The sequence below is a fragment of the Oncorhynchus masou genome, unplaced genomic scaffold (assembly GCF_036934945.1).
Source record: "Oncorhynchus masou masou isolate Uvic2021 unplaced genomic scaffold, UVic_Omas_1.1 unplaced_scaffold_4052, whole genome shotgun sequence".
Taxonomy (NCBI): domain Eukaryota; kingdom Metazoa; phylum Chordata; class Actinopteri; order Salmoniformes; family Salmonidae; genus Oncorhynchus; species Oncorhynchus masou.
Window position 1 is genome coordinate 7,497 of NW_027010452.1, and position 24,219 is coordinate 31,715.

Consider the following 24,219-nt stretch of genomic DNA (forward strand, 5'->3'; position numbering starts at 1 on the left):
GGTTCTTCCAAGAACCCCATATGAGTTGGGGTTCATCGAGGAACCTCCTTAGTTGGTGGGGGTTCTTGCAGGAACCTAACTGCCCAACTAGAAACATTTGGATTTGAATTTGAAAGGACAGCAGGTGCAGGCACCTAACTGAAGAATGTAAAGATCTCCTCAATTTAAGGTTGGTCCCTTATATGATCTAAATGGATATTGTTTTGTAATGATACCATCTCTCTTTTCATATTTGTGAAAATCTTTTCTAAAACAAAGACTGGACACAATTGAATGGATATCAATCAACAAAGAGGTAAGAATGTGTAGGCTGTAAGAACATGTTGAAGGCTGGATGTATTGGCTGCAGATGACTGAACTGGGTGCAGATGACTGTGTTTGCAGGTATACAGACAAGGAGGCATACAAAGGTATGTCAATTGGAATGATATGCAAATCACATGTGCCATCCTCTTCCCTTACCTCTTCAATGAATAACCTATAGGCCTCTATGGACAAGGTATGTATATGAAAACCCTCATCAAAAAGGGTTTTTTCATTCACATTCACCACAGGAAAACAAGGTATGAATACTGTTGTGTGTTTTGTTAATCTTATGTATAATTACATTTTTTGGGATTCACAGACTTCACCCTCCTACACCTCTGATGAATATAACAGGAAATCTGTTCGAACACAACCCATGGAAAAATCATTCTGGCTATGGATACAGAGAACATCAACACACTAACATCAACACACCAGAGGACTTGGGACTCTACTGGGAGTTTACCTCATATTAGAATTTTTAAATTCGACTTTGCCACTAAAATCATGTTAAACTGAGAACTAAAATATTGTGTTCTTGTTATGCATACTATTATCATTAACAATAATAATATCGGGGGGGTATTTAAAAAATGAACCCCAAAAAGTTATTCAAAAGTTTATTTGATGAGCCATTAAAAGGGGTTATTTTAAAGGGTTCCTCAAAGAACTTCTAGAGGTTTCCCCACATTTTTAATTTGAAGAACCCCTAGAGCACATATGTCAGAGTCAAGGCCCGCGGGCCACATCCGGCCCGCGAGAAGGTTTTTTACGGCCCCTGGGATGATCTTGATTTATTATTAGAACCGGCCCGCAGACCGCAGCAAGCCGGCAGCCCGCAGATCTTTTACACGCACCAATACTACATTTCCCACAATGCAACGGTGACGCACCGAGCAGTAGGCTGCTTCATTTCAATATTTATTGGCACAGCAGTCGTCAGCATCACAGTAAAATTAACTTTCAGATACCCATCAAAAATGGCAAAACGGAAGGTGGACACTGAGAACCGGGGGTTTCAAACAAGGTGGGAGTCGGAGTATATGTTCACGGAGGTAGCTGGAAACCTGTGTGTCTTCTGTGTGGAGAAAGTGTGGCGGTACTGAAAGAGTATAATCTGAGACGACATTATGAAACGAAACACGCGGACAAAAACAAGAATATGGACATGGAACAAAGGCTACAAAAGGCAGAGGAATTAAAACGAGGCCTCAAATCTCGACAGGCTCTGTTCAAAAGCCAAATCACAAGGCCAGGCTGCTGTCAAGGCCAGTTTTATTTTGGCAGAAGAGATCGCTAAATCAGCCCGGCCATTTACGGAGGATTTCATCAAAAACTGCATGATTAAAGTTTGTGACGAAGTTTGCCCAGAAAAAGGCAACTCTTTTTAAATGTGAGTCTGAGCAGAAACACCATTGCCGAGAGAGTAGACCAGTTGTCCATCAATCTAAAAGAGCAGCTTGTGAAAAAGGGAAAAGATTTCATTGCATATTCCTTGGCTGTGGATGAGAGCACCGACATTTCTGACATTGCCCAGTTGTCAATTTTCATCCGGATTTTTATATAAAGGAAATTTGTCTTTTGTGTCTGTTGAAAATTAAAGATTACTGACAGAGCCATAAGAAAATATTGCTTTATTTATCTGATCATATTGGAATATATTTGTTAGGTTTTCAGTAGGTTCAATTAGGTTCACTAGACTATATGCGTCATTTAAAAATTTTTCAATGAACATTCGAACAGTCCGGCCCTCGGCTTGTAGCTAAATTTTTTATTTGGCCCTTCGTCCATTTGACTTTGACACCCCTGCCCTAGAGGGTACTCCAGGAACCTTTTCTTTTTAGAGTGTTCCTTATGTTTACAGAGATGTAAAAGTAATGTCTGATTGAGCTGACATATGAAGTGTTTACCGTCAATGAAGTCTCCGTGAACACGGGAACATTGCCTTTATATTTAAATCGAGCTGTAACATGGATTTTCTGCGAAACTTCTGTCATACTCATTGAATCCAGCCCAAAGCATTCTCTCTCATCTGTCTTTCGTTCATGGCAGGAGCTGGCCTTGGTGCTGAAGTCCCAGGGGCCCGGGACTGTTTCTAGACAAGACAGAATAAAGGCACAGTGATTATGATGCCTTTGTATCAGCTGTTTTGCTGGGGCTTATTTTGTATTTTTCCACTGGTGAGAAGTTATTTTCTGCTCACTCTATCAGAAATGTGTGACATGTTTTCACAAAATAAGAGGACATGATTTATTTTTAGGATACTTTGAGGAATTGCACACATGAATAACATATATCAATACGATCTCTCTAAGGCAATCCAGGGAAATCCAGAGGTAGACTTATTATTTCATTATTGATGATCTCAAAACGTTCTAAATATACAGTAAGCCATTTGAGCATCTATCATTGGTGACTGGACTCCTTTAGGGGGTGATATTGACGTCACCTTTATCGGAAAAAGTGTAAGACTGTATGTAATCTGATGAAATAGTTTGTTTTGGTTGCTGCTCTCCCTCTCTCTATCTATCTATCTCTCTCTCTCTCTCTCTCTCTCTCTCTCTCTCGTAGCCTCCACATTCAGCATTCCGCGCAGCGGGGTGATGATATCAATCACCACGGCACGAAGCGTCTGAGTTGAGCTGAAGCATCTGAGTTGAGCTGAGCAGGACAGCTACTTGCTGGTGCGGTCTGCGGATATGTCCGTCGTCACTAGTGAGTGAGTGAGGTCGCGTGCTAAATCCTAGGAGCTCTGGGGGAAGCGCACCTTCATGCCAAGAAGCGAGTGGCTACGGTGTGCACCTCTGTCCGTCTTGTCTGTTTACCCAGCGGCGCTCCAACACCTTTTGTTACTGTCTGTGAGGGGTGCAGATGAAGACACACATAGGAGGGAGAACTACTGAGAGAGAACCCAGACTCATCCTACGCACACAGATCTGAGGTACGCAATCTGATGTAATGCCGAGTTTATTTTGTCCGGTAAGGAATTTAAATTGGACGCTTTTATTTCCCAATGAGTTGCGTTTTGTATGACCTTCGCATTTTAATTTAAGAGGGGATATTTGGATTGAATCGCCAGTTAAAATGGATATCTGTCGTCACAGTAAATTGTTTGAAAGAAGATGAGTGATTAGACCCCAATGTAAGAAGCATGTTTTCGTACTACAGCGCAGGGCGCTTTGCCTCTGTTTTTTTTTTTTTTTTCGTAATTTCAGGTCCACGGATAGTTCCCATGCATGCAGCGGTCTCTCCGGTTCAAAGACATGTCACTTCACTAAACCATTCAACTTGTAGCTGTAATACAAAGTGACATGAATAATAGTTATCTCGGCAAATTATTTATTTTATCTCACCAAAGAGCTAGATTGGACAATTTATTGGTCTGTTTTCTTTCATCATTGTTTCTGATCGATATATTTTCGCGGATCAGAGCAATGGAACGTTTTCGTTCGGGCACACTTTCCCCCTTTCTCGCTCTCTCCTCTCCTCTCTCTCTCTCTCTCTCTCTCTCTCTCTATCTCTCTCTCTCTCTCTCTCTCTCTCTCTCTCTCTCTCTCTCTCTCTCTCTCTCTCTCTCTCTCTCTCTCGCTCTCTCTCTCTCTCTCTCTCTCTCTCTCTCTCTCTCTCTCTCTCTCTCTCTCTCTCTCTCTCTCTCTCTCTCTCTCTCCTCTCTCTCTCTCTCTCTCAATTATACAGAATTGCGCGCTACTGTCACCTTTGAATCAACTGCACAATAGAGAGCCAGCCGATGAAATGACGGTGTCGCCGCAGACAATCAGTTTATAGACTACCTGCAATGTCCTCTGCAAGTCGACTACACCGAATTGACAAGTGCCATCCTCTAAAGTTGGTTAGTTTGAATCCTCGAGCCGACAAGGTGAAAAATCTGTCTTGCCCTTGAGCTAGGCACTTAACCCTAATTGCACATGTAAACTGCTCTAGATAAGGGCATCTGCAAAAATGATTATTGAAAACGAATTCAACCCAGATTGACAGGATCAGTGATGTCTGAATTCACTAATGTTTTATAGCATCTGCATTCTGCAGCCTGTAGCCAGACAGCATATTAGTGTGATGGAATCTGGATTGAGAAAGTGTGTCCACATCTTTGGTCAATTATTGAAAATACTTCATTTGAATTTATATTTTGCCCATTTAGCTAATTAATTAAGTCTGGATTGCACAGATATGTTTTGGGAGACTGCCAATAAAATTATTCAAATATGCCAAGAGAGACAAAGATAATAAGCACATTTATCTTTACAAAACAACACCTTTAAAGGGTTGCTTTTGCTGTTGCAAAAATGCTCTGCAGTTTCCACAAGCCCATTTTATTTTTCTGTAGTACATTTTGTTCATCTGTAGACCTAAATCCTCAAAGGCTGGACATTTCCCAGTAAACTGGCTGTGGTTCCATGTATTATAAACTTGTCTAGAAATCCCCTACAAACCCCAGTCATAGTGAAGCCCACCATGGAAAGGTTTATGAGTTATGAGACTAAAAGAATGGGACTCTGCAGCTATCAGCTATTTACAGCAGGTTGTAAGTCTTATATCAATAGATACACGTCAATACGTAGCCTAGAAACAGAACCATCACAACCATGGAGCCAAAATATAGGCTACTATCAGTCAACACAGTGTCATATATTCATTCAATCAGGGGTAGTACTAGGATGGTCTTGATTGTAACTAACTGACAGGACATGCTTCAGTCACTTCTAACCATCCAGTTGTATAACAGGTTGGGTGTAGGTCTGATGACACACTTGTAACATAGAGGATGCTTATGGGCCAGGCAATATGAGTTGCTGGGCATATACAGTAGGACAAGCCATTTTCACAAGTGGTGTTGTGTAGCCTTCACAGTTGTCTCTTTTGTTGAGAGTTTGCCCCTCTGATGTCAGTGATGATGTCATGAACCTTGAACCCGATCACGCGTCCATAAAATGTTCTTCTTACTCATTCCCTCAGCAATCACCTTGGTGTTAATTGGGGGATTTTCATATCCAGTATGACACAGATCAGTCACACTAAAGTGGAACATGTCTAAATGTGTCTTTGACTCACTGCCTGGTGTGAGTGAGTGACAGGGCTGTGAAGGTAAATAGAAGACTGTCTCTGTATTCCGTCTCACTTCAGTCTGCCATGGGGAATGTTTCCTGTCAGAGTTCAGAGGCTACAGCTAATGAAATAGTAGAATCAGATTATAACTAGTAGATGTCTTTGTGTGTGTGTGTGTGTGTGTGTGTGTGTGTGTGTGTGTGTGTGTGTGTGTGTGTGTGTGTGTGTGTGTGTGTGTGTGTGTGTGTGTGTGTGTGTGTGTGTGTGTGTGTGTGTGTGTGTAAGTTTGTGTGTGTGTGTAAGTTTGTGTGCATGGATGTGTGTGTGTCATGCCCTGACCTTAGAGAGCCATTTTATTTCTCTATTTGGTTAGGTCAGGGTGTGATTTGGGGTGGGCATTCTATGTTTTGTATTTCTATGTTGGCCTGATATGGTTCCCAATCAGAGACAGCTGTTTATCGTCGTCTCTGATTGGGGATCATATTTAGGCAGCCCTTTTTCCCACTTTTTGGTGTGGGATCTTGTCTATGTATAGTTGCCTTAGTGCACATCAGTAGCATCGCATTTCGTTTGGTTGTTTGTTGTTTTGTTCAGTGAGTTTCAATTTATTAAAATGATGTGGAACTCTACTCACGCTGCGCCTTGGTCCGATCCTTATGACGAATGTGACAGTGTGCATGCACAGATTCAGTCAAAAGTTTTGACACCTACTCATTCAAGGGTTTTTCTTAATTTTTTCTATTTTCTACATTGTAGAATAATAGTGAAGACATCAAAATTATGAAATAACACATATGGAATCATGTAGTAACCAAAAAACATGTTAAACAAATCTAAATATATTTTTATTTGAGATTCTTCTAAGTAGCCACCCTTTGCCTTGATGACAGCTTTGTACACTATTGGCATTCTCTCAACCAGCTTCATAACGTAGTCACCAGAAATGCATTTCAATTAACAATTGTGTCTTGTTAAAAGTTAATTTGTGGAATTTATTTCCTTCTTAATACATTTGAGCCAATCAGTTGTGTTGTGACATGGAATGGTATACAGTAGATAGCCCAATTTGGTAAAGACAACGTCCATATTATGGCAAGAACAGCTCAAATAAGCAAAGAGAAATGACAGTCCATCATTACTTTAAGACATGAAGGTCAGTTAATCCGGAAAATTTCAAGAACTTTGATAGTTTCTTCAAGTGCAATCGCAAAAACTATCAAGCGCTATGATGAAACTGGCTCTCATGAAGACCGCCACAGGAAAGGAAGACCCAGAGTTACTTCTGCTGCAGAGGATAAGTTCATTAGAGTTACTAGCCTCAGAATTTGCAGCCCAAAAAAATACTTCACAGAGTTCAAGTAACAGGCACATCTCAACATCAACTTTTCAGAGGAGACTGTGTGAATCAGGCCTTTATGGTCGAATTGCTGCAAAGAAACCACTACTAAAGGACACCAATAAGAAGAAGAGACTTGCTTGGGCCAAGAAACACGAGCATTGGACATTAGACAGGAGTCCAAATTTGAGATTTTTGGTTCCAACCGCTGTGTCTCTGTGAGATGCAGAATAGGTGAACGGATGATCACCGCATGTGTAGTTCCCACCGTGAAGCATAGAGGAGTAGGAGGTGTGATGGTGTGCGGGTGCTTTGCTGGTGACACTGTCAGTGATTTATTTGTGAAATGTCTTTATTCTTTTGGAATGTTTACTAATATTGTTTCATTGTTTATTTCACTTTTGTTTAATATCTGTTTCCCATGCCAATAAAGCCCCATGAATTGAAAATGAATTGAATTGAGACAGAGAGAGACGAAGAGAGAGAGAGACGAAGAGAGAGAGACTAAGAGAGAGACTAAGAGAGACAGACTGAGAGAGAGACTGAGAAAGAGAGAGAGAGAGGCTGCAAACGAGAGACAGAGAGAGAGAGACTGAGAGAGAGAGACAGAGAGAGAGACTGAGAGAGAGATAGGGAGAGAGAGAGAGAGAGAGAGAGAGAGAGACTGAGAGAGAGAGACATCCCATGTCCATTAATTCCCTGAAGAATTTACATTGTATATAACTGACAGTAATACACAGTGGAAACATCATCATGTTGTTGTATATAACTGACAGTAATACACAGTGGAAACATCATCATGTTGTTGTATATAACTGACAGTAATACATAGTGGAAACATCATCATGTTGTTGTTTATAACTGACAGTAATACATAGTGGAAACATCATCATGTTCATGTTGTTGTTTATTTATTAGCCATTCTTTCATTGTCTTTGTATAATCTTATTTGTATTTAATTACATGTACTGACTGATGATTCCACAGTACAACAGCAGTAGTGTTGTACCTGTATACATTATTATATGTACTATTATTACTACTACTGAAATGAACTGTATTTTATTATCCTCATTGCATTGTACTGTATTTACTGAAATGTTGTACCACTATACTGCTTTGGCAATATCTACAAATTGGTTCATATCCAGGCTGTATCACATCTGGCTGTGATTGGGAGTCCCATGGGGTGGTGCACAATTGGCCCAGTATCGTCTGGGTTTGGCCGGGGTAGGCCATCATTGTAAATAATAATTTGTTCTTAACTGACTGAAATGAAACAGAGAGAGAGTACCTGTTTTGAAAGAATATGAATCACAGATATCATCTGTTTTCATATTTTTCGTTTATTATTCTCTATTTTGTCACTTTATCCAATTTTTATTCCAAAATCTCCTCAATTACCACCTCTCTCTCTCTCTCGCTCTTTCTTTCTTTCTTTCTCTCTTTCTTTCTTTCTTTCTTTCTTCTCTCTCTCTCTCTCTCTCTCTCTCTCTCTCTCTCTCTCTCTCTCTCTCTCTCTCTCTCTCTTTCTTTCTCTCTCTTTCTTCTCTCTTTCTTTCTCTCTTTCTCTCTCTCTCTCTTTCTTCTCTCTTTCTTTCTTTCTTCTTTCTCTTCACTCTCTCTCTCTCTAGCTCTCTCTCTTTCTTTCTCTCTCGCTTTCTTTCTCTCTTTCTCTCTCTCTTTCTTTCTCTTTTTCTTTCTTTCTTTCTTTCTTTCTCTCACTCTCTCTCTCTCTCTCTCTCGCTCTCTCTCTCTTTCTTTCTCCTTATGTTGCTGTTTCTCTCTCTCTCTCTCTCTCGCTCTCTCTCACACTCAAACATACACCAATCATGTAAGCATGTCCTCCTTCAGGGCTTGATGTTCCTCCAACACTGTTAACGCCTGCCAGCACGCCCGCACCTCCCACACAGTCATTTATATACCCTCTCAAGTCCAGGGGAATTCACCACAATGAGCCAACAGCTGTGTTTTAAATCAGGACATTAAGTCTATTCACTGAGAAACATTTTCAGTCTACCTTTGAAACATCTTTTCAAACACCTCATAGCTTCCAGCCATGCATACTCCCACGGTTTCTTTCTTTCCCACGGTTTCTTTCTTGGTTTCTCCCTCCCTCTCTCTCTCTCTCTCTCTCTCTCTCTCTCTCTCCCTCCCTCCCTCCCTCCCTCCCTCCCTCCCTCCCTCCCTCCCTCCCTCCCTCCACTCACTCACTCCCTCCCTCCCTCATCTCCCTCCCTCTCTCTCTCTCTCTCTCTCTCTCTCTCTCTCTCTCTCTCTCTCTCTCTCCCTCTCTGAGTGACACAGGGCAGTCTAGCAGCATTATCCCATTATACATCCTCTACCAATCGTACAGAAGAGCATGCCAGTCAATTGTGTGTGCCTGGTCCTTTGCACCCTAAGTGTGTTCACTACCAGTAGGTCGCTCTGCTTGTGTCACCAACTACATCCGTGTCACCCCATTAACTGTAACAACCCCCTACTTCTCCCCACAGATCTGACCTCTCACCTCTGACCCAGTGCCCCCTACTGGTGCGGACCACCTCTGATCCTACCGTGATGAGTGCGTGCGGCAGGAAGGCTCTGGCATTGCTGAGCAGCGTGTTTGCGGTCAGCGGGCTGGGGCTTCTGGGAGTTGCGGTCTCTACAGACTACTGGCTGTACCTGGAGGAGGGGGTCATCCTGCCCCTGAACCAGACCACTGACATCAGGACCTCCCTGCACTCTGGACTCTGGAGAGTCTGCTTCCTGGCAGGTCACTACCATCTCCAGCTAATCCTGGATCAGACCAATTGAGACCAATTCTAGCTGTACACTCTTAGAAAAAAGGGTTACAATAGTGTTATTTGGGTGTCCCATAGGAGAGCCCTTTTTGGTTCCAGGTAGAACTATTTTGGGTTCCATGTAGAACCCTCTGTGGAAGGGGATTTACATGGAACTCAAAGGGGTTTTACCTGGAACCAAAAATGGTTTCTCAAAGGGTTCTCTTATGGGGACAGCCAAAGAACATTTTTAGGATCTAGATCTTCTTTCTCACTGTCTGGTTGTTTTTGGGGAATAAGAGGGAGAATGTTGCATTTCCGCATTAGCGATGAAAGGGGACAGAGCTGGAGTGGTGTTTGTCAGACCCGGAAATCGCTCTTCTCACAAAATGGTCTGTTGCGCCTGAATGGTTCGGCCCACAGTTTAGCCTACCTATTATGACCCTCTATGGAAAGTCTCAGCATGTCTTTCTGTCAGCATGTCTCCCTGTCAAAATATAGGTGAAATAATAACCTCTACAACCTCTGTATAGGCTCTCTATAATCCCTCTCTTCTTCTCTTCCAGGTGAAGAGGCAGGTCGCTGTTTCACCATCGAGTACATCATGCCCATGAATTTACAGCTGACCTCTGAGTCCACAGTCAGTGTACTTAGTAAGTTATATTTCTCTAATTTTCCTGTCTCTCGTCTCTCTCTCGCTCGCTCGCTCTCTCTCTCAATCTTTATTGTGTGGTTGCCTCTGTTGCCAAGGCATTGTATACATAATTGAACAATATGCTCGAGAAACAATAATAATAAATATCAACTTTTAGGCCATCTGCTCTAAAGGGTCACTCCCTCTCTTCTCAATGTACATTGTTTGATTGAATAGACCCTGTCTGTGTGTGAGTAGATGAAGCACTCTTTGTGGTCAGAGTGAGTGGGTGGTTGGAATACTGCCAATGCATTCAGGACAAATAAGGATAAGTGACACAATGCATCAACTTATGGCACCCTCTTCTGGTTACTTAGCTGAACAGTCTTTCTACCTGAATAGCTGAAGCTGTGAGAGGGAGCAGTTCACTGTACAATTAAGAAGCTGTATGTGCATTGGAAGAACTATTACTGAGGTTTTCTGAGTTCCTGTCGATGAATGGAGTGGTACTGATAATATCAGTCTGGCTTGTAACCAGCGTTCTGAAGGGAAGAAATGGAAGAACTGGCTGAATGCGAGAGATAATATATTCCCTCTTGGGTGGCAAGAGACGTGTAAATGGGTGGCAAGAGACGTAAAATGGGTGGCAAGAGACGTGTAAATGGGTGGCAAGAGACGTGTAAAATGGGTGGCAAGAGACGTGTAAATGGGTGGCAAGAGACTTGTAAATGGGTGGCAAGAGACGTAAAATGGGTGGCAAGAGACTTGTAAATTGGTGGCAAGAGACGTGTAAATGGGTGGCAAGAGACGTGTAAATGGGTGGCAAGAGACGTGTAAAATGGGTGGCAAGAGACGTAAAATGGGTGGCAAGAGACGTGTAAAATGAGTGGCAAGAGACGTAAAATGGGTGGCAAGAGACGTAAAATGGGTGGCAAGAGACGTGTAAATGGGTGGCAAGAGACGTGTAAATGGGTGGCAAGAGACGTGTAAAATGGGTGGCAAGAGACGTAAAATGGGTGGCAAGAGACGTAAAATGGGTGGCAAGAGACGTGTAAAATGGTGCTTCATTATCACCAGTATTTCAGATTTCACATCACCAATTAAGGCTCTAATGCTTAAAAGTAATAATACAATGCAGTTTTATTGAAATTTGTTTTCCTCCTCCTAGCGTGTCTGAATGACTACTTCTTTACTATTCAAGTCTCTTTCCAATTGCCCCAAGCCCAGTCTGCCCATACAGAATAAAATGAGTCATCAGAACTCCCAGCGTCTCTGGGTCTCCACCCTGCTGACTCCTCTCTGCTTCAGAATACTTATTAGGTAATAACTCTGAGGAGTCACACTGAGGGGAGTTTGACTTTCTCTAAAGCTCCAGCCTCATTAGGTTTTGGTTGATGCCTGTTGAAAGGTCTCTGCTAGACAGGAAGAATGTTTGGACCTTCTATGTTCAGAGTTTGAGATGAAAGTAGAGTATAAGAGTTTGTAGATGAGTATAGCTATATGTGTCTGTTAAATTCTGTTTCTGTATAGTAATCACCGTCTTTCTCTATGTTGCTGTTTTTCCCTCTGTCTCTCTCTCTCTCTCTCTCTCTTCTCTCTCTCTCTGTCTCTCTCTCTCTCTCTCTCTCTCTCTCTCTCTCTCTCTCTCTCTCAGAGATGATTCGTTCAGCCACTCCGTTTCCTCTGGTCAGTCTGTTCTTCATGTTCATCGGCTTTGTGCTAAACAACATCGGACACGTCCGACCTCATCGCACCATCCTGGCCTTTGTCTCCGGAATCTTCTTCATCCTCTCAGGTACTCGTCTAATCTTCCCTCTCTTCCCCCTCACCTCCTTTTCTTTCTCCTCTTCTTCCCTACTTCTCCTCCTCCTTGTTTTCTGTGGTCTCTGCTTCAGCTACAGAATGTGATGGTGTCTAAATCGCTTTAACACAATCACTATCTGTCTTCTCTGTCTGTCTGTTTCTTTCTCTGACTGATGTTCAGGCTTTGAAGGTTTGTTTAATCTCTCCTTTGCCTTCCCCCCTCTCTCTCTCTCCTTCTGTTATCTCCCCCTCCTCTTCCCTCTCTTTCTGTTATCTCCCCCTCCTCTTCCCTCTCTTTCTGTTATCTCCCCCTCCTCTTCCCTCTCTTTCTGTTATCTCCCCTCCTCTTCCCTCTCTTTCTGTTATCTCCCCCTCCACTTCCCTCTCTTTCTGTTATCTCCCCTCCACTTCCCTCTCTTTCTGTTATCTCCCCCTCCTCTTCCCTCTCTTTCTGTCAGGTCTGGCTCTGGTGGTAGGTCTCGTGCTGTATATATCCAGTATTAATGACGAGATGTTGAACAGGACTAAGAGCAGTGAGTCCTACTTCAGCTACCGGTACGGCTGGTCCTTCGCCTTCGCTGCCATCTCCTTTCTGCTCACTGAGGTACTTCAAAATTCAAAAGGCACTCGCACATCTGAGCTATCTTTGTTGCAGGTCCATGGTGACAGTTGAATAAGACGAGAAAAAAGAAGAAACATGCACTCACAGGTAGATTTGTTGTAGAAAAAAATCTACATTGTATGATAGTTCACTACCAAAGAACATGTTTTTTTTATTGTCACACACTGGATAGGTGAGGTGAAATACTACAGCCATAGTAGTAGAGCACCCCTGGAGCAAATGAGTCAAGTGCCTTGCATTTCACCTTGTAGGCTCGGGTATTCGAACCAGCAACCTTGCAGTTACGGCCCAACGCTCTGATCACTAGTTTACCTGTCGTCTGCTGGTGTGGTACCCTCTTCTGGGTCATCTGGCTCTCTATACTACAGAGTGCAGTGTCCTCTAACCTTTATCGTCTGTCTGTCTGGCTGTCCGTCTGTCTCTCTTTCTGTCCGTCTGTCCGTCTCTCTCCCTCTCTCCCAGAGTGCGGGCGTCATGTCCGTCTACCTGTTCATGAAGCGCTACACAGCCGAGGAAATGTACCAGCGCCACCACCCCGGCTTCTACCGGCCACGCCTCAGTAACTGCTCTGACCACTCTGGTCAGTTCCTGCACCCGGAGACCTGGGCACGCGGGCGCAGCCCCTCGGACATCTCCAGCGAAACCTCACTCCAGATGAGCACCAGCTACCCGGCCCTGCTCAAGTGCCCCGACTACGACCAGGTCTCCTCCTCACCCTGCTGAAGGGGTCATGAGGTCAGGGCAGGTCGCCAAGGTCAAGGGTGAGAAGTCATAGGTGATGTTGCTTTTAGATACTGATCTAAGATCAGCTTTCTTTTTTAAGTTATCTGGAATCTGTGGAAGGGGTCATGAGGTCAGGGCAGGTCGCCAAGGTCAAGGATGAGAAATCATAGGTGATGTTGCTTTTAGATACTGATCTAAGATCAGCTTTCTTTTTTAAGTTATCTGGAATCTGTGGAGGGTTGCTGGGAAGTTGCTGGGTGTGGATAGAACCTCCCGCCTGCATAGTTTACTGGGAGATCAGTCCCAAAAGATATACAGGGAAGCCTCTGTCTCTTTATTTTGTTGTTGTTCGTTCCCATTGTGATGCTGTGCCCTGGACCTTGTTTGAAAACGTCTACCAGCCATGATTGCTGCTGAGGAAACAGTTGATGCCGCTGTGCCACATCTTACCTACAGATGGCAGCAAAGTGCAGAGTTTTTTCAGGAGTATTCACTTCTCACGTATTTTCTATTATATCGGGATACTTACTGCCACTGATTAGTTAACTTGACGAGGACCAAACTAACATTTACACAAATGTTTGAACGGGAACAATACATGTCACTATGTTAAAGCTGCAATCAGCAGTTGAAACAATAACAAAGTGAACTCCCATCCCATTTCAGTAAAAAGCTGAGGAATGGGGCTAGAGAAATGTAACCACTCTCAAATTCATAGACAGGGCTATGGATGCAAGGACTGGCCATCCATGATATCTAAATTATTGTTATCATGTTTTGAAGGTATATAGTGTTTGTTTACAAACACTGGAGTGAAACAAGCATTTATTTTGGTTTCTGATGGTTACGACAGTTGAACTAAGCACATGAGGCATTTGTAATATTATAACATCATATTCTTAAGAGGTCCAAAAATGGATGAAACAACTGCAGATTGCACCTTTAAACGTGTATGTGTCATATGTTAAATTGTGTAGTTTGCTTCATGTTGGAGTTTTTAAATTGATGTGTCCCTGCTGGCTCGGATCTGCCAACATGGCATCTCTGCTTTGTTTATGTATCATGTAAAAATGAATTATTTGAAAAGTAATTGGTATTCACTCTTAGACAGATTGTTTAAACATGCATATGGATAACTGTTGTACATTGTATGAATATAGCGAACCATTGTAAAACAAGTCAAAAGTGTAGTCGCTGCCTAAAATGATTAATTCTGAGTGTCAGCTTCATGCCGTCGGCATAGCAACTGTTGCATACAAACTGTACAATATCTGGAGAATATCTAAATGTGGGGGGAAAAAAATTGACTTTGTGAAATCTTTTTAATGACATTGCCTGTGGATGGAATGCAATTTCATTCATTAACTCCAGTTTCAAGATATTGATGGTTTGAGAACTAACACAGCAGGATAGGAGAATTAATGAGGGGTAGGAAAGGGTTAGGGTTTAGCTAAAATGCTAGTTGTCAACAACTGCTATCCCCAACGTGACAACTAGATGGCGCTGTAATGGTCACCACAACCTTAGAAACCATCAGTCTCAACAAACCATCGGTATCATAACACCGGTTAATGGATTGGAGTTCAATTTTGCTTCCATGTAATTGTAATGTCACATCAATACACTGGGAGTCAGTGTTGCATCACTTACACTATAAAGCAGACAGAAATCCCTTCAGGTCAGAAGTGTATAGAATCAGGACTTAAACACCCATCTTCCCACTATGTTACCTAAGAACTCGGTCCCCCTCTCTCAAATGATTTATTTTCACACCTTATCTAGACACTGTATCTATTTATTGGCCAATTAAGGGGGGAACTCATATTACTCTGACCTGATCTATGTCTGTTTGCTGATCAATGAAGGGGTAGATTTTAACCATCAGTAAAGGGTTTCTCATAGACTTTAACCATCAGTAAAGGGTTTCTCATAGACTTTAACCATCAGTAAAAGGTTTCTCATAGACTTTAACCATCAGTAAAGGCTTTCTCATAGACTTTAACCATCAGTAAAGGCTTTCTCATAGACTTTAACCATCAGTAAAGGGTTTCTCATAGACTTTAACCATCAGTAAAGGGTTTCTCATAGACTTTAACCATCAGTAAAGGGTTTCTCATAGACTTTAACCATCAGTAAAGGGTTTCTCATAGACTTTAACCATCAGTAAAGGGTTTCTCATAGTCTTGTCCCACCACTCCATATTGACCATCTGTCTCTACACTCATAAGAATGTTCATAGACTTTAACCATCAGTAAAGGGTTTCTGTTCAGGACATTTAACCATCAGTAAAGGGTTTCTCTAGACTTTAACATAATAAATCAGACAAAATTGATCCAAAGACTAATTTAACCAAAAGTAAAGGTTTCCCATGACAGTTTAACCATCAGTAAAGGGATGATTAACCATCAGTAAAGGGTCTTTAACTTTAACCTTCAGATGTACAATTGACCATAGTAAAGTTTAATAAAGTATACATTTCAGCATAGGTTATCTACTGACTTAAATCATCAGTTAATTTCAAACACATAGACTTTAACCATCAGTAAAGGGACAAGACTCATAACCATCAGTAAAGGGTTTCTCAGACTTTCAACTGATAGTTATCTTGTCCATTATGCCAATAGCTTTCATCACTCCATCACCATATCAATCAATATTGACCATAGCTTTTCAGACATCTGCCTAATCATCAGAAAAGTTAATTTTCATATCTTTAACCATCAGTAAAGGGCTCATCACCATCACTATTAACCATCAGTAAAGGGTTATCTTACAAACATCATCAGAAAAAATATTCACCACTTCATCAGTCAGCATTCATCAACATCTGCCTAATCATCATTTTTTTCATCATCAATTTTACTACCACCATATCCTATTCATCCTCAACACTCTGATCATGTATTATCATATCATTCATCATCAATATTACTACCACCCATATCCTATTCATCCTCAACATCTGCCTAATCATCATCTAAAATTCATCATTTAAATAATTACTACCACCCATACAGTCATGGTATCTGCCTAATCATCATAACATCAAATTAAGAACTTAATAACCTTTGATCCATGACATCTGTTTATCATCAAAATATACATTTCAGCATATTATCTACTGATAAACTGGATGATTAATCATCATCAAATATTAGGTCAAGCTCAATAAATACTAAATCTGCCTAATCATCATCACGGATGTAGTCTTTGTATACTTTATGTAGCTAATTCATCCACGTCATATACAATTCATCCTCAACATCTGCCTAATCATCATCAGTATTACTATAGCCCCACACAATCCTATTATCCTCAACATCTGCCCTGAGATCAGTATTACTACCACCCATATCCTATTCATCCTCAACATCTGCTAAATCATCATCAGTATTACCATATCTCAACATCTGCCTAATCATACAAACACATAGATTCAAAACATCTGGATTCATCATCATCAGTACCACCCATATCCTATTCATCATCAACATCTTTCATCATCATCAATTTTACTACCACCCATATCCTATTCATCCTCAACATCTGCCTTATCATTCATCACCTAATCATCATCAGTATTACTACCACCCATATCCTATTCATCCTCAACATCTGCTTATCATAATCATCATCACCATCATCATCATCAATATTACTACCACTCATATCCTATTCATCCTCAACATCTGCCTAATCATCATCAGTATTACTACCACCCATATCCTATTCATCCTCAACATCTGCCTAATCATCATCAGTATTACTACCACCCATATCCTATTCATCCTCAACATCTGCCTAATCATCATCAGTATTACTACCACCCATATCCTATTCATCCTCAACATCTGCCTAATCATCATCAGTATTACTACCACCCATATCCTATTCATCCTCAACATCTGCCTAATCATCATCAGTATTACTACCACCCATATCCTATTCATCCACATCATCACCCTCATCGCCATCATTATCATCCTCATTCCTGCTGGAAATGGACTTTTCCTGACATCACGTTATATAGTATTTGTTTATGATCATGTTTTTGACTTGTGTACAGAAGAGCTCAAACTGACCTGATGCAAAGTACAGCCAGTAGGTGTAACATGTTTCAGAGTATTCACACAACAACAAAAAGGAGACCCATAAAACCTATACATTATTTACATATACATAACTTAAGTCTTTAGTTTTAAAACGCTTACGGACAGAATGGAACCATTTGACAAAGAAAATAAATACAAACAAGATAATAGATTATATTTTGTAAGGGGAACACAAAAAGCAAGCAAGGATCTTCGGTTACAAATGAAAAGCATATGGGTCACATCAATGCATCGCCCCTCACTGGCGCTGTTGGACCTCGAGACACTGAAAGAAAAGCTTAAAAAGACTGGTACCCTATTGGGCTGTTTCACAAACCCATATTCAAGCATTCTCTTAGACTACAACACATTTTCAAAGGACGTTCAATTCCACTGCAGACACGACATTGAAAATGGAGTAACTCCAATCGTAGGCTAAATATAGGTCCATGTAACCACCCCTATAATTCACAACCAAAGTTAAAAGTATGCACATTTTAATATTCTGTGGTCCGCACAATGTATGGAATCAGTCCAGCTGACTCAAGACTGTAATGTTGTAGTTTTTCTAGGTTTTGTCTTCCTAATTTCAGCACTAACCTAGCGTTGTATTCTGAGGTTGCAGCAGAACTGCTGCAATGGCACCTGGGAAAAAGGGTTGAGCACCAAAGTGGGATGATTACATGGTTTATGTTTAGGGCCAGGAGTGTAAGGCCCAGATTTGTTCCTGGTCAGGTCACATGTTCATGTACGGTTACTGCAGCCCTGGAACTTTCTCTCCCTCCCTCTCTGATACACTCACTCCATCTCTCACATCTCACTCTCCTCTTTCTGCCATGTCTCTCCATCCACCTGAACATTCACAAGAGGAACTCTGTTTTTCTACCATCTTCATAAATTATCACACACAAACCTTTCTGTATAATGGATGTCAGAGATGACATTAAGACAGTCGTTGTGTTTAATGTCTGCTCTTGGCTTGCGCACTACTGTGTTTACATACATACATGCATATATACTGTGTAGATACACACACAAGTTAGCACACCCACTTCTAAATGCACTTTATGGTATATCTATAAACAGACATACATGCATGTGTATGTGAAAAATTGCAGTTTTGCTTTTCAAGTCGCCCAAATGCAGAAGACCTAGAAAGCAGGGGTTGGAACCAGTTCAGGGAACAGAACAGAAAAATAAATAAATACATGTTTTGAGGAACAGAAACATGTACAAAAGTGATCCCTAGTGTTCCGGAACATAACTGTTATTTTCAAATCTTGAGAACCAATGTTCTTTTGAGTTCCAAAAATAAATAAATATAAATTCTAGTATATAATATTCTGTAATTCGGTGTATAAGGCTAGTAATACCCTACACTCATTCTAATTCAAGACCTGTTATGATGTTTAGAGCTACAAGCCAAGCCCCTCCATGTCCACCCCTCTCTCTCTCTCACACTCTTGCCCCACCCATTCAATTTCAGTCGCATCTCACACCTGCACTTATGTGACCAAATAAAAATGTAAACAACAATCTAACCCGTTCCATAGCAAGCTGCTCTATCGGCACTAATTGGTGGATAAAAATTGTTGGGGTAAAAATTTGCTAAATGCATGTTGATTTCACAGGTTAAACATTTTATGAAAAGGATCTATATAAGCTGTTACTTTTTGATGGTTGGAACTGGTTCAGAACTTTATTTTCTGGTCGGAACACTGGAACGGAATGAAAACAAAAAGGGGGTTCTGCTCGGAATGGAACGATTGGGAAATAATTTCTGCTCCAACCCCTGCTAGAAACACATGGACGTAATCAGAAGGAATGTGGGGAACACAGGAGGGCAGTGTGGGGGAGTAAAGAGATGAGAGAGACAGAGAGAGAGAATGTGTGTTAATACATCCCACTGGCTTCCCTCGGTAATCTGTAGTGTGGCTGAACCACACTGGTCCTATAGAGGGTTGTCTCCCTGTGTTGGTCCTCTACTTTAGTCCTGGGACGTCATGTCCCTGTAACTCCAGCCCCTGGTACTGCAGCCAGGGCTGGGGAAGTGTCCAGAATGGGGACGGGGGTTGTCTTCAAGACCGGAGACTGTCCTTGTTGTCTTCAAGACCGGGTGCGAGTTCTATCAGGGTCTGAAGGGTCAGATGGCTATCTTTGGTTGGCCATCATCTCTCTAGTGACAAGTTGGGCTCTGGGGGTCCAGGGGGAGAGGGATAGTAAGGAGGGAACTTCATGAGTGGAGTCTGTCCGTGGGAGTGGAGGGAGGGATGGATGGGTGAGAGAGAGGGGAGAGGGAGGGGGAGTGTGGAAGGGGTGTTTAACTTCATGAGTAAGGTCTGTCTGGGAAAGAGGATTGGTGGGCTGAGGAAGGGGGGTTTGGGGTGTCCCAGTTTGGGATGTCCTGGGATGAGGGATGTCCTGGGATGAGGGTGTCCTGGGATGAGGGATGTCCTGGGATGAGGGGTGTCCTGGGATGAGGGGTGTCCCTGCTCACTTCTTGTTGGCAATCCGTCTTTTCCTGGTGGCCAACATATCATAGAAGGGATCCCTGCTGATGCTCGCCCTGGAACAGCCAATCAAAACAAATATATAATAATACGCCAGGGGGAAACTTGAGCATCTTTGATATGGAAATGCGGCCACATTTCTACTAACCCCTGCCTTAACTAACTAGATGAAAAAAATAAAAGTTTGTTCGGTGACCTAGTTTTGTTTCCATGGTTTCTGAAGAAAACCTACCCACCCCCTTTTTTCTTATTTTCCTCTCCTCAGCACTCCGGTTCCATCTCTTTCAGAGATTCTGTGGAATGTCGTTCCCTGATTCCCTGTTCTAGAACCCTTCCAAGTGTTCTCATTCTAGCACTCTCTCCTCTCTGCAGTTTTCCAAGTTTATAGGTTGGAGTGCAGGGCAAACAATAGTGCTCTAAATTATCGACACTCCAGCTCTCTTTTTCTGGGAGAGAAGGCACTCGGTACAAAGCGAAGTGAGTCACAGAGCCATTCTGGCTCCGGCACAGAGCGCAGTTTCAGTTTCACGGGTGTGAAATCCTGTTAGCACCAGCACAAAGCCAAAACCGGCTCAACCCCCCACTGCGGATTCTCTCTCTCTTACTCCCTTTACATTGTCCCCCATATAAGACTGTGTCTCTGAGCTATGGCAACAATTCCTCTCCTTTTTTTTAGCTTTTGGTTATTTACCGCAACCTAATTTCAGAAAAACAAAAGAAGAAACTCCGGGGCGCCTTTCTTTCTGGAAATAAATTAAACAGAGAATGTAATAGGATGAAGTATATCCATGAAAAGACAGTGCGACACATTGAAATGAATATGAATGTGATACCAAATATTGACTTATTACAATGGAGCTACAGTATAGCAAATATATTGAGTTAGCCTACATAACATGTATTTCATACAGTTATATAAGAGCGTCATAGCCCAGTCCAGAATTTTCCAAACTCCCACAGATGGTCCCCTAAAAGTAGTCTTAACTGTTTGTTTAAAGACTGTCCTAAATCGCGATTAAAGATAAGAGGATAAGGAGCGTGACTATACAACCATCCCTATTTTACTGAGGAAATGTGATTGACATAAAAGCCTTTTATCTTGGCTAAATCCTTATTGAGTCCCTCTGGAGAAGATAACACACACACTGCATGGTAATGGTTAGCCTCTGTGGCAACAGGGGAAGCGCTGGGGCCCAGTTTTGAGCCTCCTTTCCTGGCCAGGCTAGCTGGGCTCGATCCCCATCCCCCGGGGTGCTTTAAGCGATAACTAATCCTTCCCATATTTCCCCTGGGGGAGCTAACTAGCATTATAGCCTAGATAGTGAATGTGTTGGGGAGTGGTTTTGGGAAGCTAACTAGCATTGCAGCCTAGATTGTGAATATGGTGGGGAGTGGAGGAAAGCTAACTAGCATAGTAGCCTAATTAGTAAATGTGGTGGGGAGTGGAGGGAAGCTAACTAGCATTGTAGCCTAAATAGTAAATGTGGTGGGGAGTGGAGGGAAGCTAACTAGCATTGTAGCCTAAATAGTAAATGTGGTGGGGAGTGGAGGGAAGCTAACTAGCATTGTAGCCTACATAGTAAAATGCCTAAATAGTAAATGTGGGGGAGTGGAGGGAAGCTAACTAGCATTGCAGCCTAAATAGTAAATGTGGTGGGGAGTGGAGGGAAGCTAACTAGCATTGTAGCCTAGATTGTGAATGTGGTGGGTAGTTCCAGGAAGCTAAATAGCCTTGCAGCCTAAATAGTAAATGTGGTGGGGAGTGGAGGGAAGCTAAATAGCATTGTAGCCTAGATTGTGAATGTGGTGGGGAGTGGAGGGAAGCTAACTAGCCTTGCAGCCTAAATAGTAAATGTGGAATCTTACTTGATGGACTTGATCCACTCCTCCTTCTCCTCAGTTGTGGGCGCCGATATCCTGTACACCGTGTGGTTACCCTCGACGACCCGGCCGTCCGCCTCCGTCTTACACGCCTTGATCACCGAACCCTTGTGGTTGGGGTTGTAGAGCTCGAAGCAGTTCTGGGGGTGCAAGGTAGTGGTGAAAGGGTGGTCCAACACTTTAGGAAACCCTAGTGTCTTTCCCCAGCAATCAGTTCTGATGGCTGAGGAGATGGTTGAGTTGAGTGGGTACTAGCATTGTAGCATAATCCCAATAAGGTAGTGGTGAAAGGGTGGTTGTATTGTCCAACAATTAGAGACCCTATCCTCAACTAGGTTACATGTTCCAGGTCAAATACATGGCTAGAAATATGGAATACTATGTTGACTTTTGACCCTTGGTGATATCATGAGTTGGGCTTCTCCACTGGGTGAGTGGAACCTTGTGGATGAGGTTGACTACCAGTACCACCTAATATAATAGTGACATAATAAGGTTTCAGAAGGGATGTGATGCAGTATCATGAAGCACTCACTGGTTTCCTGGGTTCCTCCACCTCTCTGATACTGAGGTTCTCTAAGGGGATGATCCCACGAGGCTCCTTATCCTGGAGGAGAGGGAGAACAAGACATGATCTGTGACATTGTTTCATAGACTGGAAAACAACCTTCATTCCCCTCTGCTCTGCTCTCTCTAATATAACTAATGATGTTAGTGTCTGGCAGGCAGACAGTCTGGAGGACAGAGAGATAATGATATGATCCTCTAGGATAATACAAGGGTAGAGGACAGACTGCTGATAAAGCAGCTATCTCTGGATAGAGAGGCAAATGCTTTGATAAAAAGCTTCCAGTTATACTACCACATATAAACGCCTGTACAAACACACAGGCAGCGTACTTGCCTACAATACTGCGCTCGCACACACACACACACACACTTACTGTTGTGTACTCAAAGTAGTACAGGCAGTTGTCTGTCAGAATGAACCACCTTCTCTTCCAGGTCTTCACTCTTCCCCCTGAGACAGGAAATAGGAAGGGGAAACAGGAAGTGATGACACAATGGAATTAGTGACAGACTGACAGCCTCCACCATACTCCTCACAGTAGGAACAACAGGAGGAAGGCACTCCAACAAGACCAGAGCTGGAAAGTAGGCAAAGTAATGGCCGCCTTGACCACAATAACATGACAGCTCTAGTGTTAGAAATCAGCCAAGATAAATAAATAAAGTTGCTGAGAGATTTGTCTCAAACAATGGCAGAAAATCTATATACTGTACATAACGCATGTATACCAATGGCACAGGAGAAATAGAATATGAGTGAGAAAGAGAGAGAGAGAAAAGAGACAGAAAGAGGAGAGAAGAGAGAGAGACCTTACACTTCCTCTCAAACACCCCATCCTCCTCCTGTGGACCGAAGACACTGAAAGATCAAAGCCAATGAACTCTGCTGTTGGTACTTGGCACCACTGATTGAGAGGTGATGCAATTCCATCACAGGATTTGTTCAGCAACGTGATTGTTTAAACCGTGTCTTCCAGTTACTGCATAGAGAATATTCAATGATTAAATGATCACTCACACAACTCCTGAATTATTGCTAACTTTGCTCATTCATTTTTTAAAGGCAATGGAATAAAATACTATTGGCTCTCCAGAAGAAGGAAGGGACACACCACACTTGATATGAACCTAACTTGGCATCTAAAGCACCCTTGGAGGAATAACACACATGCACACAAACGCATTTGTAAGCACAAATGCACACACACACCAAACCCCCAAGCAAAGAGTTTTGTAGCATGGGTATACCAAAGCTGAGGGGTAGAGGGGAGGCAACACACAGTTGAAATAGTTTTTAACAGTGTTCCCCCTCAGGCAACTACAGCCCAATACAGTGCAGCGTTCAGCTGAAATGAAACACACAGAGATGCAAGGCAGGGATGCTGAGAAGACTTCCCTGTTGGAAGACAGCAATAAATACACCAATACTGTGTTACACTCACTCACTCACTCACTCACTCACTCACTCACTCACTCACTCACTCACTCACTCTCACTCACTCACTTAGCCCTCAGCACTGGCAGTGGTATTCACATAAAACGATACTAAATAAAGCTGTTTATGAGTGGAGCGGCATTCAAGACTTTCAAATGTATGTTTTTCTTTCCACACAGTCACATTTCAGCGCTATGCCGATTTTCTGTGTATTAGTTGGGTAAAATTGTACATGCCACACAAAAAGCGTAGAAATAGACAGATATATAAAGAGAAAAGTAAGCACTGATCCAACTTTATACTTTGAGTTACAAATCAAATCAAAGTTTATTTGTCACGTGTGCCGAATACAACAGGCGTAGAACTTACAGTGAAATGCTTACTTACAGGCTCTAACCAACAGTGCACTTTTAAAAAGTATTAGGTGAACAATAGATAAGTAAAGAAATAAAAACAACAGTAAAAAAGACAGTGAAAAATA

General features: G+C 42.2%; 2 protein-coding genes across 2 annotated transcripts; one reads left to right on the forward strand and one right to left on the reverse strand.

Annotated features, from left to right (window-relative positions):
- The first annotated feature begins 2,970 nt into the window (after positions 1 to 2,970).
- LOC135534866 (voltage-dependent calcium channel gamma-5 subunit) lies at positions 2,971 to 15,415 on the forward strand. Its single transcript, XM_064961678.1, has 6 exons — positions 2,971 to 3,247; positions 9,202 to 9,461; positions 10,035 to 10,121; positions 11,757 to 11,897; positions 12,364 to 12,509; positions 12,990 to 15,415. The coding sequence occupies exons 2-6, from the start codon at positions 9,266 to 9,268 to the stop codon at positions 13,248 to 13,250; spliced, it is 831 nt and encodes a 276-aa protein (XP_064817750.1). The 5' UTR covers positions 2,971 to 3,247; positions 9,202 to 9,265; the 3' UTR covers positions 13,251 to 15,415.
- Positions 15,416 to 18,775: 3,360 nt separating this feature from the next.
- LOC135534867 (cytohesin-3-like) lies at positions 18,776 to 22,797 on the reverse strand (the record flags this gene model as incomplete). The annotated part of the gene is made up of 4 exons (XM_064961679.1): positions 18,776 to 19,908; positions 21,719 to 21,873; positions 22,269 to 22,340; positions 22,678 to 22,797. Coding segments are annotated over 4 exons (420 nt in total), but the record flags the coding sequence as incomplete, so codon positions are not given.
- Positions 22,798 to 24,219: the final 1,422 nt, after the last annotated feature.

Coding starts and splice junctions, on each gene's coding strand:
- LOC135534866 (XM_064961678.1), top strand. CDS start 9,266: ATGAGTGCGTGCGGCAGGAAGGCTCTGGCATTGCTGAGCAGCGTGTTT. Junction 11,898..12,363: donor AATCTTCTTCATCCTCTCAG/GTACTCGTCTAA, acceptor TCTTTCTGTCAG/GTCTGGCTCTGGTGGTAGGT. Junction 12,510..12,989: donor TCTCCTTTCTGCTCACTGAG/GTACTTCAAAAT, acceptor CCTCTCTCCCAG/AGTGCGGGCGTCATGTCCGT.